Source organism: Volvox carteri (assembly GCF_000143455.1).
Source record: "Volvox carteri f. nagariensis unplaced genomic scaffold VOLCAscaffold_11, whole genome shotgun sequence".
Classification (NCBI taxonomy): domain Eukaryota; kingdom Viridiplantae; phylum Chlorophyta; class Chlorophyceae; order Chlamydomonadales; family Volvocaceae; genus Volvox; species Volvox carteri.
The window spans coordinates 1,470,578-1,490,792 of NW_003307554.1; the positions used below are offsets into that span (position 1 = coordinate 1,470,578).

Here is a 20,215-nt window from a genome sequence, read left to right on the forward strand (position 1 = left end):
GAAACCGGATAGTTGCGCAGGAAAGCACGGTGAGGTGGGATGCGCGATAATGCAGAACCATGCGACGAGTAGTCGAACTCACCTAGGTGTACGGCATTGCTGCTCGTCTCGCAAATCATTGACAGTTGACAGTGCTGCGCTTCTGGCCTGTCAACGCCTGTTGTATCTCGCTGTATCTTCACCAGCAGCAGGGCCAGCTGCCTTCACGTAAGACAAGACCCCATGTTGTCGTTGCCTGCAGCAAGGTGCCGCTGCCCCCGCTGCTCAGCTGCTACACACGTCCCTGGGTGTGTGGTGGCTGCAAAGTCATTTCGTGCAGTGTGAAGCATTGGGAAGTTTACTGCTCATGAACCCATCGGCTCGTTTGGGGCATACAAACTCGTGGAGTTTGGAACACCAAGCGTCAGGCGCCGCAACGTATTGCTCCTTAGGCACAAGCTCGCTACTTCGACCAGCAAAGATGTGCAAGCTGTAAGCTTGGGGATGCAGACGGTGGGGATGTTCTGGGGTGGGAGATGCGGATGGTAGTTGTATCGGATAAACGGATAAACTGAAACCTAACAGTGCAATTGCAGTTAGTCGAGACCGGGTCACCGGGAGCAGGCAAGCTGGCCATGGGGTTGGAGCGGCACATCTATGCTGCATGCATATACCAAGAAGCGACTTGCAAATGATGCGGCTGGGCATCACCTTCCTGCACGGCCCCGGGACCATTGTCCTTAGCATTTACGATCATTACGCATAGTCAACATGCGATTGCCGTTATATGTCATCCGCAGGGCCATGCTAATCTAAAATTGCCGTTATAAGAAACAAACGATAGTTGTACGGCACGCAGGACCAGCTGCGCATGAGCAGCGCCTAAGACCCCGCAGGGGCACATTGGCTGTGAGCTCGAGCTTTACATGTTGATATGACAGAGCCGGCTCGCGAGGTCCTTCCGCTCGAGCCGCGCGCTTGCCAAGGCTACGGAAAATCAAGGCTGATACCTCGTAAACCTAGGGTGAAAAGGCTGATGCTGATAAATAGTAGTCTGGTGCGGCCACTGCATCCCGGCATTGGCTGCGAGAAACTCGACAGCAGAGCCCCACCACCAGACAGCCTGCGCCACGTCAGCACAGGCGTCACGTCGTGCCAGTGTTTCTCCTTCGATACATACGAATGCAAATCGACGTTACGACGGAACTGAAAAAGAGAAACCAGATAACTGATGTTTGTGGCACGTTAGCTTTTACACGGGCGCGCGTTGGCTTTCCCCCTTGGCTGCTACACAACATGATGCGGGAATGTTCTGATCCCACAACACAACAACCATGGCACTCGAGAACTCCACTCATGTCCTGCGCTCCACCCAAAGCCGACAGCCTTCACAACTCCCGCGCTATACCTCACCACGTTTCCATGCAAGGTGGGCATTGACCGAATATCAGGACAGACAGACAGACAGACAGGCAGACACACCCCGAGAGACCCCTGAGGACCACACCCCGAGTGACGAAAGAGGTGTCAGCCCGGGTCCATGGACCAGCCTCTACCCTGCAAGACATCCTGACCCACCCACCTACCTACCTACCCACCTACCTGCATCCAACGCAAAAGACTGCACTCCACCATCGGTTAGGCTTCCAAACGGTAGTTATCTATCCATCTACGATAACTACCGCGATCCGCATCATCGCAATCGGGTACCTCCTATATCCTTGATCTCGAAGACGACTCACCACAGCGCAAACAAAGCACATACAGACGGACAGACAACCCGCACGTCCCGTCCCATCCCGCCCCACCCCACGGTTTCATCCTGCAGCTGCTGTCTCAGCCACTTTATAAAAGACACCATCACCACCACCACCATCATCACCTGCATTTCGCTCTTTGGATCTGTTCATCCAAACACAACGCGTGGCGAGCGAAGCGAATGCCCAATTTTATCAACTAGTCGTTTCAGCACCTTTCGCTCCGCGCCGCTAGTCACTCCGCGCCGCTAGTCACTCCGCGCCGCTAGTCACAGTGGGCCCGTGATTGCACATGAGGGCGCGACCGAGCGCACCGAGGGTCCCACCGCACACTTCCCATCCCGTTTCACTGACAGACAAGAGATGATGGAAAGCAGGATATATGGTGAATGGTGAAGCTTAACCACCCTGTAACAAGAGAAGAATCCACCGCACGATGCCACGACAAGTTCTCACGACAAACATTTCCTTTTTGGCTAAAACTTAATCGCTTCTTCCTCCAACTATTGCTACCGCTACCGCTACTGCTGTTGCTTCTTCTTCTTCTCGGCGTCGTTTCGGTACTCGCCAACCCCCACCTCCATGTCCCCCCTGTCGCCTGGCACCCCTTCCCTCATCATCCGACGACCCCGCCCCAGGACCCGCTCCCCTCCCCACCCCACAAAACCGTGTCGTGAAAGCCCATCTTTGCCCATCTCTTCCTCTCGGACCCCTCTGGGTAGTGTGCCATCTGCTCCCCATCCCATCCCATGCCGCCGCGTCACGTCCCAACCTGCCAACAACCGCATTGCATTGAAGTCCGCAATCCTCTCCCGGCCGCCAAACCATCCTCACCAACCCCCCCGAGACCGGGTGAAGAGTGTCCGCTGCTGCGCCGTGCCCTCCTCCCCCCTCTCCCACTCCGACACGGCCCCAGCCCCTCCACGGCCACGCCCCACCCTGCCGGCCGCCAGCAGCTCTGAAAACTCAAAACCCACACGCTCCGCCAGCGCCGCGTCCAAGCTCGCCACCGCCATGTACGCCCGGGTCCGTTCCGCGGGCGTCAAACACTGCAGCTGGGGTGCCACCGCCCGCACCAGCCGCGCCATCCATTCCACCGGCAGGGGACATTCCAGGTAAGCCAGCCCACACAGCACACCGAGTACAGCCGCCGGGTCCATCCGCCGCCGCCCTCCACGGCCCTCGCTGCCTCGCTCGTCGACACCCTCCGTCGCCCACACGTCCACTGCCGCCAATGCCGCCGCCATCCACTCAGGGGAGGGTCGCACTCGCAGGTGACCCAGACTGGACAGCAAGACGCCCAGAGTCTGGTCAGAGACACCTCCCCCGCCGCTGGCACCGCCACGGACTGCGGCGGCGCGTAGGTGCGGCTCCACAGCGCGCAGCAGCGTCGAAATCCATGGGCTAGGCGGCTGTACAGCCAAAGAGGACATGGCCCACAGCAGCATGGCGGCTTCCTTGGGGGAGACCTCCTCCAGGGAGGGTGCACTGGTGGCCCAGAAGCGCTGCAGCCAATTCGTGCTGAGACCAGAGGCGACCCAGTTCGCCGATTGCGGATTTTGACGCTGTTCCCGGTCTTGCTGTTGTTGTTGCTGCTCCTGCTGTTGTTGTTGTTGTTGTTGCTGCTGCTGTTGTTCATGGCGCACTCGCGGAGGGTGCGGCGGTTGGGATTGTGAGGAGGGAGCCTGCAGGATTTCATGTTGTTGAAGCTGCGGCTGAGGCTGCAGCGGTGGCTCCGGCGATGCCTGTGCCTGCAGCTGCGGTTGCGGCTGCGCCTGCAACTGCGCCTGCAACTGCATATCCGGCATCTCCTGCGAGGTTGGGTGATGTAGCGGTTGTTGCGCCCGTGTCAAATGCGGATGATCCTGTTGTTGTTGCTGCTGCTGTTGCTGCTGCGAGGCCTCCAGCTTCTCTTGCACCTGTCGCAGTTGTCGCAGCTCCTCCCGCCGCTCCGCCAACCGGCCGCTGCGGGTGAACTCGTCCATGCTACTGCGCGCCGGAGAGGCGCCGGTGACGGCCGCCGCGCCAGCTGCGCGGCGGCGATCCCTCTCCGCCTGCTTACGAGCCCTGGCGGCTCGTACAGAGCTCGCCGCCGCCGCGGCGATGGCATGCAGGAGCGGTGCCAGCGTCCGGACGTGGTGGGGCACCTGCGTCAGGGCAGCGCGCGCGTGCACGCGCACAAGGTCCTGGCACCAGGCCGACAGTTCCAACCCACGGGCCATGGAGACGTGATCCGGCAGCACCATCGCGACCGCATCCACAGTCATCACCAAGACCTCAAGCCCCAACGGGGCCTCCAAGGGCGCGTCTTCGCGATCCGTCGATGCCGATCCTGGTACCAACCCGCGGTGGACACGGCGACCAGCAGCAGCAGCAGCAGCAGCAGCAGCAGCAGGGAGGTGCCCACCGCGGCCATCCTCCCGCCGGTACGCCATCTGCAAGCGGCCCAACAGCGCATCCAGCGGCTGCGCCAGGCGACGCTGCTGCGCGGCTGCCGCAGCGGCGGCCAACGGTGAAAAGCCACCACCACCACCACTGCCATCTGCGGCCAACAGCGCTGTCCCCACTGCCGGCAAAAAGACACCCGCGTCTTCCAGATCCATGCTCATCCGCACCGCCGCGGCGGCAGGCAGCAGCGCCATCTGTTGCTGCTGCTGCGGTGCTGCCGGCAGGCCGTCGCCGCCGGCACCGACTGTCAGGCCGTGCACCGACTCCAAGTCCGCAGCAGCAGCAGCGCCCGCTCGCCCTACCCATCGCAGCAGAAGCGCGCCGCCGTAACAGACCTGTGCCAGCTCACACAATCCATAGCGCCCGGCGCGCACGTACGCCTGCTCCAACAGGGCCGCTGCGGCGCGTGACATCTCCGCTGACGGCCGCAGCTGCGCACTTAGCAGCCCCAGGCCCCTTAACGCCGCCGCTGTCTCGGCGGGTCCCAGATCCGCTGCTCGGCGATGTAGCCAGGTCGCCAGGCGGCTCTGCAGGTCGTGCGGTAGCCGCAGCCGCAGCCGCACCGCCGCCCAGATGCAGTTGGCCTGGCCCTGCGGCGACATGCCCTCCAGCCAACGGCTCCACAGCCGGACCAGTGCATCCGCCTCCTGTGGCTCCAGCAGCGCGCTGACGCGGACAGCACCATTGCCGCCAACTGAAAAAGTAATGACTGTGTCGTGAGCTGAAGAAGCAACGCCGTCAGCTGCCGCCTCACCATTGCGTTCAGCATGATCGGTAAGGTTACCCATACGACCATCAACATCGCCATCCACAACTGCACTAACAATGCGTTCTCCACGGCGATTGTAGTCGTGGGTCTGGTTATGGCCGCGGTGATTAAAGCCGACGGGGCTGTCGGGGCCAACGGGGAAGAAGCCGCCGTCAGCTGCCGCCGGCGACGCGGCCGCGCTGGTCGTCGCCAGCGTCGGCAGCAGCGACATGCATGCATCAGTGCGGCTGGCAGTGGATGCGGAAAACGAGGATGCGGCCAGGGTGGCAACCGACCAAAGCGCCACTGACACGTCCTGGGCCGCCGAGGCGTCCGGGGCGCGGCGCAGGGGATCCAGTACGGCAAGAACGACACGTCGTACCAGCGACGCACCGGCTGATCCAGAGGGGGGTTCACCAGTGTAGTGCGCAGCTCCCGACCTGTACGGCAATGGATCTTGTTCCGCCGCTGCCAAATCATGCACACGCGCAAGCGGCAAGTCCTTCTCCCCTCTTCCCCATGTCGATGGTCCAGATGGCAACAGCTCACCCTTCCGCTGCTGCTGCTGCTGCTGTTGCCTGTGGTGGTGGTGGTGTTGCTGCTGGTGCAGCAAGTGGTACTGGGTATTGGACTCATGAGAAATAGGTTGATTCACGACGTCAACGTCGCGCTTCGGATTCGAATCAGTCTTCTCCCCCGCCTGCGGCTGGTGCCCGCCAGCAGGATGCGCCCGCTGGCGCTGGGCTGCATCGAGGTCCGGCAATGGTGGCGGCGGCGGCGGCCGCAGGGGGTTTCGGAGCATTGTTGAGTTCTCCGTCCGGGGGCCCAGAAGCAATCCTATGGCCTCATCCTGGTCCACGGGCGCTCCGGTGGCCGCCGAGGCCGCTGCTGCAGCCGCCACCACGGCAGTGCTGCTGCTGCCGCCAGCCCCTGTTGCGGCCGCAACGTCCCGCCGCCGCTGGTCCATTTCGAGCTCAAGCGACTCATCGCCATCATCCACATCGCCACGCGCTTCTTCTTCCGGACTGCCGCACTGCGACCCGACGTCCGCAGTCGGAGCTCCGCGCCCATCCAGCCTTTCCCCAACGTCGCCATACCTAGCAGTAGCTGGTCGTCCAGCTCCGAACCCAAGACCCGCCGCACCAGCCACCACCCCCTGGAGCAACTCCCCGTCATTTGCCCCTCCTCCGTCATCCTCCGCCGTCGCCTCTGCCGCAGCCAGTGCAGCGAGGACAGCCTTCCCTCGCTCAATCTCCCGGCCGGCGCCTTGCCGGCGCACCCACTCCGGCACCTGGGCCTCCGTCCTGCTCCCTGCCGAGCTGCCTTCCCACCCACACGCCGCGACGCCCCGATCGTGTGCGGCGCCTGCTGTCCCATGCACGCGCTCTCTGTCAGGACCGCCGCCCGGGGTGCAATAGGGCCCGGGGGCCCCTGCTGCAGCTTCCGCCGGCTCTTCCGCCACCGCCGCTGCGTTCCACAGGGCAGGACCCCAGTGGTCCCCGACGCCCAGCTTAGCCTGCCAGGCCAGGGCCCACAGCACGTTGACTCTCTCCGGCAGCGTCATCAGCGGCAGACACCGCTCCAGTGCGGGCGCCACGTCGTCCAGGTAGGCCGGTGGCAGCCGTAAGTGGAGTTTGCTACAACCCCACAGCAGGTTGGAAAGCTCCTGAGGGCTAAAGCCGACGCGGGCAGCGGCTGCTGACCCGTGGGTCAGTCGCGACGGCGGCGGCATCAGCCGTTGCCGCGACGGGGGAAAGTCGGAGCGCGAGTCAACAGCGCTGCCGCTGGCGCCGTTGGAACCGTCGTTACAGCTTCCGGGGACTGCTTGTTGGCTGAGATCCGCCAACAGGTGTCCGCGTGAGGCCTGAAGAAACGCCTCCAACCACTCCAGGGGAGGCAGCACCTGCGAGACATGATGGGGGAGACGAGAGGACAGCAATTTGGACGCATAGGCAACAAGGGAGATGTAGTGCGACACATGACACAATATTGGAACGGGGAAAGGCGGGGGAGAGCAAAATGTAAAATGTAAAAGACAAATTAAAAAAGAGCCTCGCGAGGTTGCAATGGTCCATTGCAGGATCCATCTAGGTGTCCAAGACGCCGGGGCGGTCGGGGTGGGGAGAAAAGCGTCCAGCCTCCGAGGAAAGGGACAACACCTAACGTCACAAGGCGGGACAGAAGTGGCGACAACAAAACATCGCTGCCTCAGTCCAGAACAGGCTGACCGGCACGACATGAGTCGGCTGCGGCTGACCACGCATGTTGGCGGCACACGCCCAGGGCCTAGCCGCAGGGAGCACTGATCGCGCACGCACGTCGACTGGCACCACGAACACATCAAATCTAGGGCAGCATCAATTAGCACGCCTCAATAACAATGACACGGCGCAATTCGGCCCCGAATGTACGCTGGCACACAGCATATGGCCCAGCGTCGCCGCGAGAAAGTGCATGAAAGCCTCACCTGCAGCCGAGCCAGGCTTAGCATGCTGTTGGCCAGTTCCTGGGGACCCGCCGACGACATGCCCAGCTGCAGCTGGGCCGTCAGCAGCTCCAGGTACGGCACCGCTGCGACGTCCCTGCCCCCGGCCGCCGCCGCCGCTATCGCCTTCGGCCCATCAGATGGCTGCCCTCTACCGACAACCCCCTCCCCGCTTCTCAGAAAACCAGGGATCCAAGACGAGGATCTGCCGCCGCCGCCGCCGCCGTTGTTGTTGCTGCTGCTGCTATTGCTTCTCTTGGGCCCCGCCCCGCCCGGCCCTGCCTCCGCGCCTCCAGCTCCGACGCCGAGCAGCACACCCCAGGACCACAACAAGTTCGACAGCTCCTGCATCTTGAACCGACCCCGCCTCAGCTGGTGCGCACATGCGCGGCAGTGGGCCTCTAGGAACCGCTGCGGCTCAAACTGGGTCACTGGGAACTCGGGCGTCGAAGGCCCCCGGCGCTCCTGCTGGGGTCCCAGTGGCGAAAGAGGCTTATTAACCGGAGGCACAGGAGGTGGACCGGTGGGGGATCTGTTGCGTAACGGAGCTGGGGCTGCGGCAGGGACTGAGGCTGTGCTATTGCCCCCATCGTCGTTGCCGTTGCGGTTGCCGTTGCCGCCGCCGGTGGTGGTGGTGGTGATTGCGGCAGCACCCGCACGTGAGGAGGATACACACGACGCCCAGCCGTGTAGCAGGTTGGAAAGCTCTTGGGCTCCGAAGTGAGGCAGCAGCGGCATTGACGCGTCCAGTACGGCAACGAGCGCGTCGTCGCGGCCCGCCAGCCCCGCTGGCCACTTACCCAGCGCCCACGCCGTGTTGGCCAGCTGTCGCGGCTCGAAGGACGGCAATTGCTCGTAAAATAGGGTGAGCAGAACGCGCAGCAGTTCACGTACGCAAGCAGGGTCTTCGCCCATGCCGTCAACGGCCGGACCGCTGACAGCCCCTGTCGTGACGGCATCTGCATGGCATTCCGCGGGGATGCCCTCGAGTCGCGGGGATGAAGCCCGACTCCGACCACTCGAAATGCTGCTCTCCGGGTGCCGCGAGTCCGGTGACGTGTTGGGAAGTTCGCTTGGGTTGAGAGCCCCATGGTTTGGGTGCAGAGCCGGCGTGGCGCTGGGGTGGGCAGCGGCCGCAAGTGCAGATGCAACAGAAGCGTCAACTGAGGCCAGCTGTGACAAGTGCGTGAGCACCGCGCTCACGTGGATATGATTCATCTGGTTTCCATATTGCCGGACAAGCCGCTGAAGGCGCGGGACGTTGCGTGATGATTTAATCCAGCTTGTCAACGCTGCGGGGTCGGGAACGGTGTGCGATGATGATTTGGGTCCGTGTCCGTGGCTGCGGGGGGAAGCTGTCGTCTCAGCCCGGCACTCGCTTGCCGCTTGCGCGCAATCCCGAGGTTTGGCTGCATCGCCTGGCGCCCTTTCCAGAGAGACAGAAGTGGCAGACCGCCGGTTCACTGTCGGTAACGGGTAGCCCAGATGCTGCCGAGCAGGCTCCGGGGCCTGCCGTGCAGAACACGTGTTTGAGATCCCTGCTGCTCCATCATGCGTTGGAGCCACCAGATTTAGCGCATGGTGGGAACCAGGATGCGCAAACGAAAATTGAGACGGCCCTCGCGAGATAGCCTGTCGATAAGGATGGCAGATCTAAAATCGGCTTTGCATAGATATTGTCACAAGAACTATAGTGCAAAGCGCCCCAGCCCGTGGATTGGTGCAGGGCAAAACTATACCTGAGACCGGGGCGGATGCCAGTGCGTAGAGGACCCGACCACCATGAAAGTCCCTGCTAGGATGTCAAATAGCTATGTCATGTAGGTATTTCAGGTTGATCCTTCTGGAGTGACCCTTGAAAGGGCGGCGATGCTCACCAGCGCCGATGCACTTTCCGTGTCAATCCGCCATCGGCTAAGGATTTATTAGGGACATAATCTTTTCGGAACTTAATGTTCCCAAGTCGAAAGCCAGGTGTAAATGATACGCAGTCTTGCAAGCTTCAGGGTGGCTGAACTGCAGATCAACAAGCCAACTTAATCTATAATAGAAAAGAAGTCACTTTGGTTTTACATTATTGTATTCAGGGCTTTCGTGCCTATGCCAGATTGGTACTTACAGATCTCTACATAGCAAAAGTTACTCCCTTTAATCCAATACGGCCAAGTCATGTGCTCACAAGAATTCGAAGAGTGGAATCTGCATCCTTGTGGAAACATTATTGGTGCGAGCACCAATGTGGTTAATAGGGTCCCGCTGTCCCTTGGGACTCTCAAAACCTGACGAGTCACACATACGCACGCTCTCTATCCATTCATTGTAGACGCAAAAATAAAAAGATTTTGTACTTCACTCCATTAGCTCATATGTGGGGGACTTCACGCGCTGGAGTCAACAAAGCCCGCTCTCCTGGGCTGCTATATCGCACAGCTATCCATCCGTCACACATTACCTCAGTGCAATCAAGTGGAAGCAAAGGCCGAGAAACGGGAAAATGAACCGGGTTGGTAAGGAAGATCCGAAACCATATAGAACGCTATGATGCCAAGGTCAGACCTCGGCACACCTGCTGTAGGAAAACAATGTACTTATAGTACAAAAAGAAAGCCTCCACGTGCCAACGCTGCGAAAGCCACAAGCAAAAAAAACCTACTTCAACCACTCCAGCACGCACAAAAGCCATCCATCCCTGCGGTAAATCCCCTGCTGCAATCTCCCATGCCACCAACAGCGCGAATGTTGATATCAACAAACTATCATGGCGAAGCCATTTTACAAGGCATAAATACGCCACGCCAAAACACGCCAAAACAAAAGTCCTCCAGGCCGCTCTTTCTGGCACCGACCTACACATCACATCACAACACAACACATCACGTCACATCACACCAGACCACGCCGCACGCCTTTATTCATCTTCAGCTCCGCTGTCCTCGGGCGTTCCACAATCCCCCTCCATGCGCCTAAACAGCGGATTGCTCGTCATGAGACGCTCCGCAACGCTCCGAGCCAGAGGTCCCTCCACACCAGCCGCGCCCGACGCCGGCCACACCCTGGGTGCCATTGGCACCAGCGGGACCAGCAACCCCCGCGTCGCCACCACCTGCGCCTTCCTGCACAACACTGCATCGGCACCGACACCGCTGTCCACGTTTACCTTGCCACAGACTCCCATCGCGTCCTGACCACAGACCTCCAATTGAGCAGGACCTCTACGCGGAAGGAATCCAACCGCCTCCACCGACCCGTCGTCGCCAGTATGACCGCCGCCGCCACCGCCACCGCCATCGCCACTCGACAAAGAACCGGAAGGGCCGCGGGGTGACACCGCCATACCTGCCGTGCCTATAGCCGCCGCGGTGGCCGCCATACCTGGGTTGCGAGCCCATCGGGTGCTCATGCCGCGGCTGCTGCTGTGACTGCGGCGCAGCCCCCACAACCTTTCGCCACGGCCTTCCGCAAAGTCCGCTGCGCTCGCCAAGGCATGTGCATCGTGCCATGAACAACCGTCCGTACCACATCCCTCTGCACGCCCGTCCACAGCGCCGTCGCCGCTGCCACGGCCGCCACCCATCCTCGGCCCCGAGACACCTACGCCAAGCGGCGGGTCCGATCCCGGTAGGCCGCCAGGCCCAGCTGCGGTAGGCCTGGCTGGCTGAATCGAATGGTCTGCGGTCGCGCTGCTGCCGTACTGCTCAGCTGTCGTACTAAGCTGTGGTGGTTGCTGCGGCATCGGCAAAATAGATGCCTTCGGTATCTGCAAGTGCAAGAACTGCGTCCCTGGCTCAAACAGCTGCTGCTGCTGTTTTTCCTGCTCATGTTGGTGATGATGATGATGATGATGATGATCAGGATGATTAAGGCGATCATGCTGTTGGTAATGGTATGGATTGGGCGGCATGAATGGTGGCGGCAGCTGCGATATGAACGGCCCTAGCTGTTCCTGCTGCTGCTGGGGCGGCGGCGGCGGCTGTTGCTGCGCCGCATTCTCGCCAGCCAAGCATGCGAGCACAGCCGCGACGGTGCCGTACGCCGGGGTGCCTCCGGCGCCGCCGCCGCTGCCGCCAGGGCTGCGAGACCGGCTGCCGTCCACCGAAGCGATACTGGCGGTACTGTGGTTGGGAATAGTTGAAGAAGATGCGGCGGCAACGGTCGTCGAGGCGCCAGCGCCGCCGGCGGCCCCTGCCATACGCGACCCTGTCACAGTAGCTGCTACTGCTGCTACTGCGGGAGCGGCGCCGAGGACAAGGGACGCGGTGGTGCTGGTACCGGCTTGCTGCGTCGGTGCGCCGCACCCACCGGTGTCCTCTGCATTGCTCCTGGCGGCGGCGCCCGATTGGCCGCCGGGGAAGGTGGGCGACCAAGGGGACGACGACGGCAGCGACGGTGCAGGTGCCGGCGGATGAAGCAAGAAGTCTGCTGCCGGCGGAAGCTGAGCAGGCGTTTCGCGCACAGCTTCCCTGGACGGGTCCCGTGATGGTGATGGCGTGGGTGCAGATGCTATAGCTAGGCATGGCTCCGACACCGGCCCTGCATCAGCGCCCTTCTTGTCCTCCCTACTCTGCTGCCGTACAGATGCCGGCGGCAGGAGCTCAGGCGCGCTCGGCGCTCCTTGGCCCTGCGGATCCGCCAGAGATGGGCGCCAAGACGCCAACGTTGCCGTCGCTGTCAGCTCTTGCTCCTGCTGCCGTGGCGGGGGCACCGGCGTCGGCGCGCTGAGGCAAGCTGTCGCTATGGCCAAATCCGCACACTGGCGGGAGCCATCTATAGGTGTCGTCGCCGGCGGTGGCATTGAGGCAGCTGCCGTAAGCGGGGTTGGCACAGGTAGCATAGTCATCTGTGAATGCGGCGGCGTAGTGGGCAGTACTGGTGGCGGCGGCGATGGCGATGGTGATTGTTGAAGGGAGGCGGCGGGACACCCCTGCGTCAGTACGACGGCCTGATGGAGTACGGGGATCCGGCAGTTGCCGGAAATGTACGGCTGAAACGGTGTCACACGGCCTAACAACAAATCCCGCGCGCTCGCCACAGGCACTCCGCCGCCAACCCCGCTGTGGTTCAATGCTGGAGGCCAAGACGGCTGGTTATTCCCCAGTGGCGTCGCCGCCTCCAGACCCCCATGACCCGCCGGCCACCCAACCGCTAGCGGGCCGGCGGCAGAGGAGTTGGCCATGGCGCTACTGCTGCCCACTGCAGCTGTTGTTGTTGCTGCTGCTGCTGCCGCTGACTCTAGAGACGCTCCGGAACCCCATCGCAACGTAAGCTCCAGGGAGCGCGTCCCAACGGCGGCGGCACCGCCGGTCCCTCTGCCGCTGACCGCGGGCGACGGCTGCAGCTGAGCTGCTGCGTGAGCACAAAGGCCACCTCGTGTATCGTAGCCCCAATTTTGCTGCTGCTGCTGCTGTTGTTGCTGCTGCTGCGTTGGCGGCATCTCGGGCTGGTGACATGGACCAAAGACTGCTTGGAGCAAACGCTGCTCAATTTCGCGCTCGTGGTATGACTCGAACAGAGCCCGGGTTGCGTACACGGCGCTTTCCGCTGGGGTTGCCGCAGCGCATGAGGGGGTCTGCGGCGTTACGATGTGCGCATGCGTTCTCGCCGGCGGAGTCACCGGCACCGGCGTCGTCGTCGGCGCCGCCACCCCTCCCCCTTCATTGGCTGCAGCAGCAACGGGTCGTACTCGCGCCGAGGATGGAATCCCGAACTCCCTGGATCCGGGTCCGGCTGTAGCTCCGGGCCCTCCTGCTAGTGCTACTGCCAGCCCAGTCCCAACGCTGTTCATCGCAACATAACGGCTGCTGTCGCTGCAGTCCCCTCCACGGCCGTCACCATCTCCGTCGGCCGGTTCCGGCCCGGTCTCTAGCACCCGCCTGACTGCCTTCCCGGGGCCATCCGGCCCTGGGAAGCCATCCCCAGCAGTGAAGCTGCGGGACGAGTCATGACGACTGCCATGAGGGCTGAGCGGCTCCTGAGGATAGTCGTTATCGTCGTCGTCGCGAGGCGGTGACGGAGAAGATGAGGCGGGGCTGGCGGTGGCGGTGGCAGCATCACTGCCGCTGCTGCTACTTCCGGAGGGTGAGCCCTTGCCTTGCGCTCCTGCTGTCCGTGTTGGGGCTGCAGGAAGTGGATGCCGTGCAGCTCCGATGCTGTTGGCAGCGGTGTCGAGCATGGGCAGGACCCCAGCGCCTGCTGGTTCGTGCACGATGGGGGGATGGCAAGGTATTGGATTTAGGATTGTTGTGAGACATGCGAATTACGGGGTTTTTACACGACGCCACAACGCACGGCGCACGGGACAATGCGTGTATCGCGATTAGTGTATCGTTCATGAGTCGACAGAAGGGAATCCTTTTGCGATGTCGTGGTAAAAACCCAGGTAGTCTACCGTGAATTGTATACCTTTGTATGAGATACATCATTGCATGATAGCTGTACATCGGTTTGCAGTTGATGTGCAGTTGGTTTGCGGTTGCTATGTAGTTGGCACGTCGTTGCAGGTTGCAGCGGTACACTCTCTTATGGTATTATGAAATGTTGACACGTCATGATCCAAAAGGTGAAAGGATCCAGTTTGGCCAGGTTCTTTGCCAATTGAGCATGCATGGAGCGATGACCACGCATGCACCAGGTTCGTCCGCAAAACTTCCCTGTTTAGGTCTCTCATCTCATGCTAGTAGCGTTCCCGGTACGGTCAACCCGCGGACTGCCGCCGCACGGAGCAATGCTTAATAACTATGGGGGCCCCCGTACCTGCGGCTACGTTGTACGGACCACCGTGCTTGAGGCTGGGCCAAGGCGCAAGCCCTGCCGCTGTTGCGGCCGCAGGCGGTTGACTGTTCCGACAACAGGGCGCAATACTGGCGGCCCCCGGTTTGCAAATGTACGACGCGTCCCCGCATTTGAGGTCCGCTGCCGTGTTGGGCTCTTCGAGCACGGCGTCGCGGCCGCGCTTGAGCCATTTTTGCAACCGGTACATGGCATATAACCCCACGGCAGCTCCAAGGAGCACCGACAGGCAGAGCGCAGAGAATACTCCTATGCGTTCGGCAGTAGGTTCATTCGGCATCCACCAAGGCTGCATGGGGGGTTTGGGGGAGAGCCGGCGGGCGGGAGCGGGAGAAGGAGCGCGGAATTAGCCGTGGACAGCAGGTTTGATGAATATTCAAGCTATATCTTTCCCAGACCAGTCTTACAATAGGGCCATGTCGGTCCGCAGAATCTGGAGGTGGCGCGCTGCTCATAGAGACATCTGCAGGGATGACAACTGGGACTGTTTGCATAGGCTCCTCCAAGTTGAGCATGGCAGAACGGTATTGGTAGCTGTACTGTTTGTAATTGTGCATAGAACTGATGTGCTCACCGCCATGGCTTACAAGTCACCAAACGCGCAATCTATTGAACGCCTACCCAATATGCTCAAGTTTGAACCAAAATTGATCAGAGGGCAGTATATCCTCTTACTCCTTATTAAAAGTTATATAAGCCATGAAGAGAAGCGGGACCGTGCATGCTGCTTTTCTGTGGAGCTCTCTCACGCTTCAGTGACGCTTCCAATCATGGCACCCCTGACGAATCCTCACCATCATCACACAACGCAACCTAGTGATATGAAGGTGGAAACATGAAAGGGTCAACATTCCGTGTAAGCAAACAACTGTACGGGGAGAAAGGTGGGCGGTTCACGTCCCAAGCTCTTACTCGCGTTAAGTTTCACGTCTGAAATTTATACCTCGATGGAAAAGGTATTGGGGGCGCGCATGCACTGCGAGGTCGTATTTTGAAATGCGATTTCCGGACCCAACAAGAGAGACGGCGCGCAATCTACGTACTACGAGTCACAGGCCTGGATGAACACCGCTGGGGAGCGACTTTGCACATCAATCGTTCTATCCATCTGTCCGCTACTCAGCTGTCCAAATGACCAAGTCCCTGGCATACAATCCCGATCAAGGTTAGCTTTATACTGCGATGTCTAGTTATATCGTTGTTGTGCTGGCATAGAGGGCGGTCTGCTCCCTAGTAGTGACAATCGGGTCTATCTACGAGTTTCCGCGCTCTGACGGTATCTCAGGTCTCACTGCGAACCATGGCGGGCAATTAGTGGCAACAGTACCGACAACATGCATAACGTTTTACCATATCACATACAGGATGCGTTGGGATGTCGTGTAGGTTACAACTGTGCATTCCAAATTGCATCCAGTTCACGCTACAATTTTGTTGAAGAATATGTACATCACATTGCCTATGCAAATCCTGAATAGCTGCTCAAGCTGCCTTAACCCTGTCTTGGCCAACTGCTTAGGTAACCGCCCAGCACTGGCGCTGCTCAGTAGCGCGCACGTTTACAATTATTACAACACAATTGTGCGACATTATAATTTAAGGGTTTCATTTGACTAGGCCTGCCGCCTCTAAAGTATTTTTCGGTATGCCGCGCAGCTCGGGAGCACACTTCGGGTTCAGGCTTCTTACAGAACACGCAGCCTTCAGTGAATGGCCAGTGTGCCGCGATCAGCACCAGCAGCGGTAGCGTTGCCACGCACTAAGCGGCTGCAACACCTGCGTCAGCGCAGCAGCAGGAGGGACCAGAAAAACAGCAGCTGCAGCTGAAGCAGGAGCACAAGCAGCGCAACCAGCGGTTGGAATATCTACAAGGGCCGCAGGAGCAGCACCACCAGAACACGGCAACAAAAACAGCACCACGACCAGCGCCAGCAGCAACAGCAGTACCGCGACCATGGCCGACATTTCACGACGTGAGATGGGCCTCATCATCGGCATCGTGGTGGGATCGCTGTTTCTAATCCTCCTTTTCGTACTGGCGTACATTTTGTACGACAGACAACGCGTCAAGAAAGCCAGAGCACGCCAACTCCAGGGTGGCCGCCCACCATCCCACCTACCGCTGCCCGCAGGTACGATTCATCGATGCTTGGGTCAATGGATGCGCGGGTTCACTGATCTTGTGTGCTCTGCCCACCCCTTGTGAATGCCCGCATCACCGCACGTGATGTGTGCGGTGATGTGCACACACACGCGCGCGCGCGCGTGTGCTTGCTTGTCTGTGTTTCGCAAAGCTGAGGCGCTTTTTGACGGAGAGCCCCACGCGCGTTTTGCGCCACCCACCCTCACATCTCTGCGGCTACGAAAAAAAAGAAAAGCAGCACCGCCGGTGTTGTCCGTTGTGCGTCGTCATTATCTGAGCCTGGGACAGGAATTCTGACCTAGCCTGTGTTGTCTGTGTGCTATTGATGGTCTGGGCTTGATCAGTATTATCGTTGAGGGAAATGGCGATAACGTCTGTATGTATATAGGTGCGGCGTGTGTGCGCCCTCCCATCTCCCAGGCAACCCTTCAGCCAGGTCCTGTCCTGCTCGGTCTTGTGGGAGGAAATGGAGAATTTCAAAGCACTGGATATTCCACACGACCACAAACAAGTCGTTATTGCTGAGAAAACAAGTCCCCTAGCATTCTGTCAGTCAGTCAGTCTGTCTGGGATCATCGTATCGCGTTTGTTCTCTCTACGTTAACCTTCTCTTCCCCTTTCTGGGGACGGCGGCGAAATTGTTTTTTTGTTTCTTGTATGTGAATCCTCTGTGCGTTGCGGTACTCCTGCCGTACTCCTGTCGTACCCCTGCCGAACATCGCCTCTCTCACCCCCTTCAGGAACGGGACAAGTCTGGACCACCATTAACAACAGCATGGTTGGGCTGGAGATATGCGAGGTGTGCAGGGCGAGTCTGGAAGCCCAAGGGGAACAGGACGCGAGAAATGACGGAGCAGCACAAGAAGGCGGCGCAGCTGGCGGTGGCGGCGACGGCGGTGAGGCTGGCACAAGCAACGGCATTGGCAAGGGCAAGGGCAGACTCACCGCGCTTCTTGCCTGGGCTTGGCCGCCGGGCCTTTTGCGTCGGCTCCGGGGCTCGGGTGGCTCCCAGAACGACAGCCGCCGCGGCGGCGGCGGTGGCGGCGGCGGCGGAGCGGTTGACCCGACTGCAGCCGACGGTGTTGCGACGTCCCAGCTCGCCCTGCCGCCGCCGCCGCAGTCGACACTGCCGCAGCAGCACCACCACCAGTCTGCTAGATCCAAATTGGTTCCGGAGCCCGCAATCCCTGCATTGCAGCGAGACGACGCAGCGATGTCTATGGTAGTGGTGGAGCTCGAGCCTGAGCCGGGGAACCGCATGCCGACGTCGCCGCTGGGCCCCTTTGGGTTGCCGCTGATGGCCGGCAGCAGCTGCACAGGGGACGCCATTGTCAACCTGGCAGTCGGAGCGCCTGCCGCTCTCGGCACTCGCAGCCCTGGCAGCGGCGGCGGCGCAGCCGCCGCTGCCATTGTGCCGGCGGCAGCAGCGGCGGCGACGAAGCCTCTTGCCGCTGCCGCCGCTGCCGCCGCCGCCGGCGGCGGCACAACCGTCGCCGCAGCGGTTACCGAAAAGCGTAGCACTGAGCTGGCGAGCTGTGTTGTGGACGTAGGGCCCTCGCCGGAATCTTTCCGCCGCAAGGCCGCGCAGACGGGCAGCGTGGCGGTTGTAACCACGGAGGCGATGATCATACCGGCAGTGGCGGGGCCCGAAGGTACGGGCGTCGCCGCCACCGCTGCCGTACATTGAGCTCAGGGGCTGGGGCTGGGTGCCAGTTTGGCACCTGCCTGGCTGTGGCCCTGCCTGCAACGTGCGGGTGCTCCGTAGGCTTCATCCGCTTTGCGTGTACGGCAGGTGTGGTTAAGGGAGGACGAGGAGATGTCTCGTGTTGTAAGACCGGCTAACAGCTCCACCGGAAGAGAGAGGGCCACCGTGGCTGCCGGGTGCGACCCGTGGGTCCGTCCGATGCGATTGTGTTTTTTAAGATGATGCGGCTTCCGGCGGCTTCTTAGCGGCGCCCTCCCTGGCGCTGGCCCTGATGCATCATCCGGAGGTATAAATTCGTTTCTCAACGTCCAATATCAAAAGGAAGTTTGACGCTTGCCAGAGGGCTGTGTGAACCAGCCAGTCAAATCTCAGTACGGCACAAAATCTGCTGGCATCATGCACACCATCGCCGTTATGCGTGTGCTGTACGAGCGAGAGTACAGGGGGTACTGATGTTCATGTTGTACGGTGGGTAACTGGGGGGGATGGGGGTGGAAGAATATTTTGTGCATTAGGGGCGCGTTGCGGCGTTGTGGCAAAGTTAAGTAGCTTTGGCTGTAAAAGCTAAGTAGCGATGTGATGCCTGTGCGTGTGGTCCAGTGTGCACGTGAGGAAGTCGGGTGGGTGATGTCCGGGTGCGTGCATGAGCGATATGATGTGGGTGGACCTCCTTTTCCCTGGTTTTCTCGTTGTTGTTGATGTTGTTGATGATGATGATGATGATGATGATGATAATGTTGCAATGTAGTTTCTGACGGCTGCAGCAGCGATGAAATACCACGTATACTGTTGATACTGCTGGTGACGTTGTTTTGTGACCGTGCGATTGTTGCTGCCGTTGATAGCTTTGCCAGTTCTTTTTTATAGTCGTTGTTGTTGGTGGCTGGTCGTTGCGGTAATGGGAGTGGTAGTGGTGGGGGTATTCCGTTGGGCGGTTAGCGGTTAGCGGTTAAGAGCCCAACATCGTGAGATTCCCCACCACCCTAAAACCCGCTCCGTAAGACACCCTCAATACAAGCCACACACGCCGTCGTGCACCGGCCCGTAAAAATATGTTATATGTAGGGCCTCGAACTATAGTAAATGGCCCTGCAGGAAAAGCCGTGTCAGGCTAAACGAAAACGAGTCGTGATATACATGCATACTTACATACACATACAAGCATAACATACAAGAATATTTTACATGCGTGACGTGCACGCGCGGGTGTGCTGCGAATGGGTGCGGTACAACATTCTTTTTGAGAGACTCTGCCGCAAGTCAATTACCGCCGCAAAACTCACGTCCGCCCCATACATATTACATTAAAAAACAAGATCACCGTCCATGACCTTACAGCTATCGACGTGTACACGTTTACTGCTTGAGGTGAGAGTTCCTAATCCCCATTTTTGGGAAGGGGTCCCCGCCTGGGTGTTCTTGGCGCTGTCCCTGTTTCTTCTCGGCGGCTTCTTCTCGCTCCCAAGCTGCTGCTGCGTGAGCAAGGATCAGCGGATCCGTCGGGATGGCCCGAGGGGAGGCGTGGAGGGGAGGGGTGGGGTGCTCGCCGAACGGCGTGGGTTTCGTCATCTAGGTCTATCGGCACAACTCGGGTTTGGGTGCTGATGGTTGTGATGGTGGGTGCAATACCTGTCTATCTAGGTCCGTGCACACAACGGCGGTGCACAATCGCGACACACGCATTTTTCGAATGCGGAGGCCCCTTCTTAGTAAAGGCTGGAGGGTGCTTGTGACCGATTTGGGACCGCCTTGGGGGTGCCGTGTGTGCGTGTGTATGTGTGTATATGTGCGTGTTTGTGTCTTTCCGTACTGGAGTCGCGGTGGTCGTTGTGGTGTGGTAGACAGTGCTTTGTTGCTGCTGCTATTGCTGCTACTGCTGCTGCTGCTACTGATTAATAGTGTTGCTATTGCCGCCACAGCTACAGCTGCTGATACTTGCGGCTACTGCTATTGCTTATGCTGCTGCTGCTTCGGTCGTTTGAACTAAGGGTGCCGTTGACCCTACGGATGCGGGGTGGTGGAAGGGCCCATTGTGCGCCGTGTGTTGCGTTGCATGTCGTACCGTCTAGTGCCGTACCGTGCGGTGCCGAGCATATATGTGTGTCTTGAATACCGTAACTTGGCTGTGCGCTGCTTACCAAGCGAGCATCGTGGACTTTTAAGA

The 20,215-nt window shown here is 60.0% G+C and overlaps 3 protein-coding genes across 3 annotated transcripts; 1 reads left to right on the forward strand and 2 right to left on the reverse strand.

Annotated features, from left to right (window-relative positions):
• Positions 1-1,988: 1,988 nt before the first annotated feature.
• VOLCADRAFT_89153 (uncharacterized protein) lies at positions 1,989-8,635 on the reverse strand (the record flags this gene model as incomplete). Its single annotated transcript, XM_002948811.1, has 8 exons — positions 1,989-2,085; positions 2,571-3,361; positions 3,656-3,725; positions 3,799-3,883; positions 4,144-5,248; positions 5,326-5,372; positions 5,482-6,835; positions 7,400-8,635. 8 exons carry the CDS (start codon positions 8,633-8,635, stop codon positions 1,989-1,991), a joined length of 4,785 nt encoding a protein of 1,594 aa, XP_002948857.1.
• Positions 8,636-10,325: 1,690 nt separating this feature from the next.
• VOLCADRAFT_89154 (uncharacterized protein) lies at positions 10,326-14,783 on the reverse strand (the record flags this gene model as incomplete). The annotated part of the gene is made up of 5 exons (XM_002948812.1): positions 10,326-11,641; positions 11,717-12,254; positions 12,735-13,603; positions 14,168-14,492; positions 14,778-14,783. The coding sequence occupies 5 exons, from the start codon at positions 14,781-14,783 to the stop codon at positions 10,326-10,328; spliced, it is 3,054 nt and encodes a 1,017-aa protein (XP_002948858.1).
• A 1,374-nt stretch (positions 14,784-16,157) lies between these two features.
• VOLCADRAFT_89155 (uncharacterized protein) lies at positions 16,158-18,033 on the forward strand (the record flags this gene model as incomplete). Its single annotated transcript, XM_002948680.1, has 2 exons — positions 16,158-16,335; positions 17,087-18,033. 2 exons carry the CDS (start codon positions 16,158-16,160, stop codon positions 18,031-18,033), a joined length of 1,125 nt encoding a protein of 374 aa, XP_002948726.1.
• Positions 18,034-20,215: the final 2,182 nt, after the last annotated feature.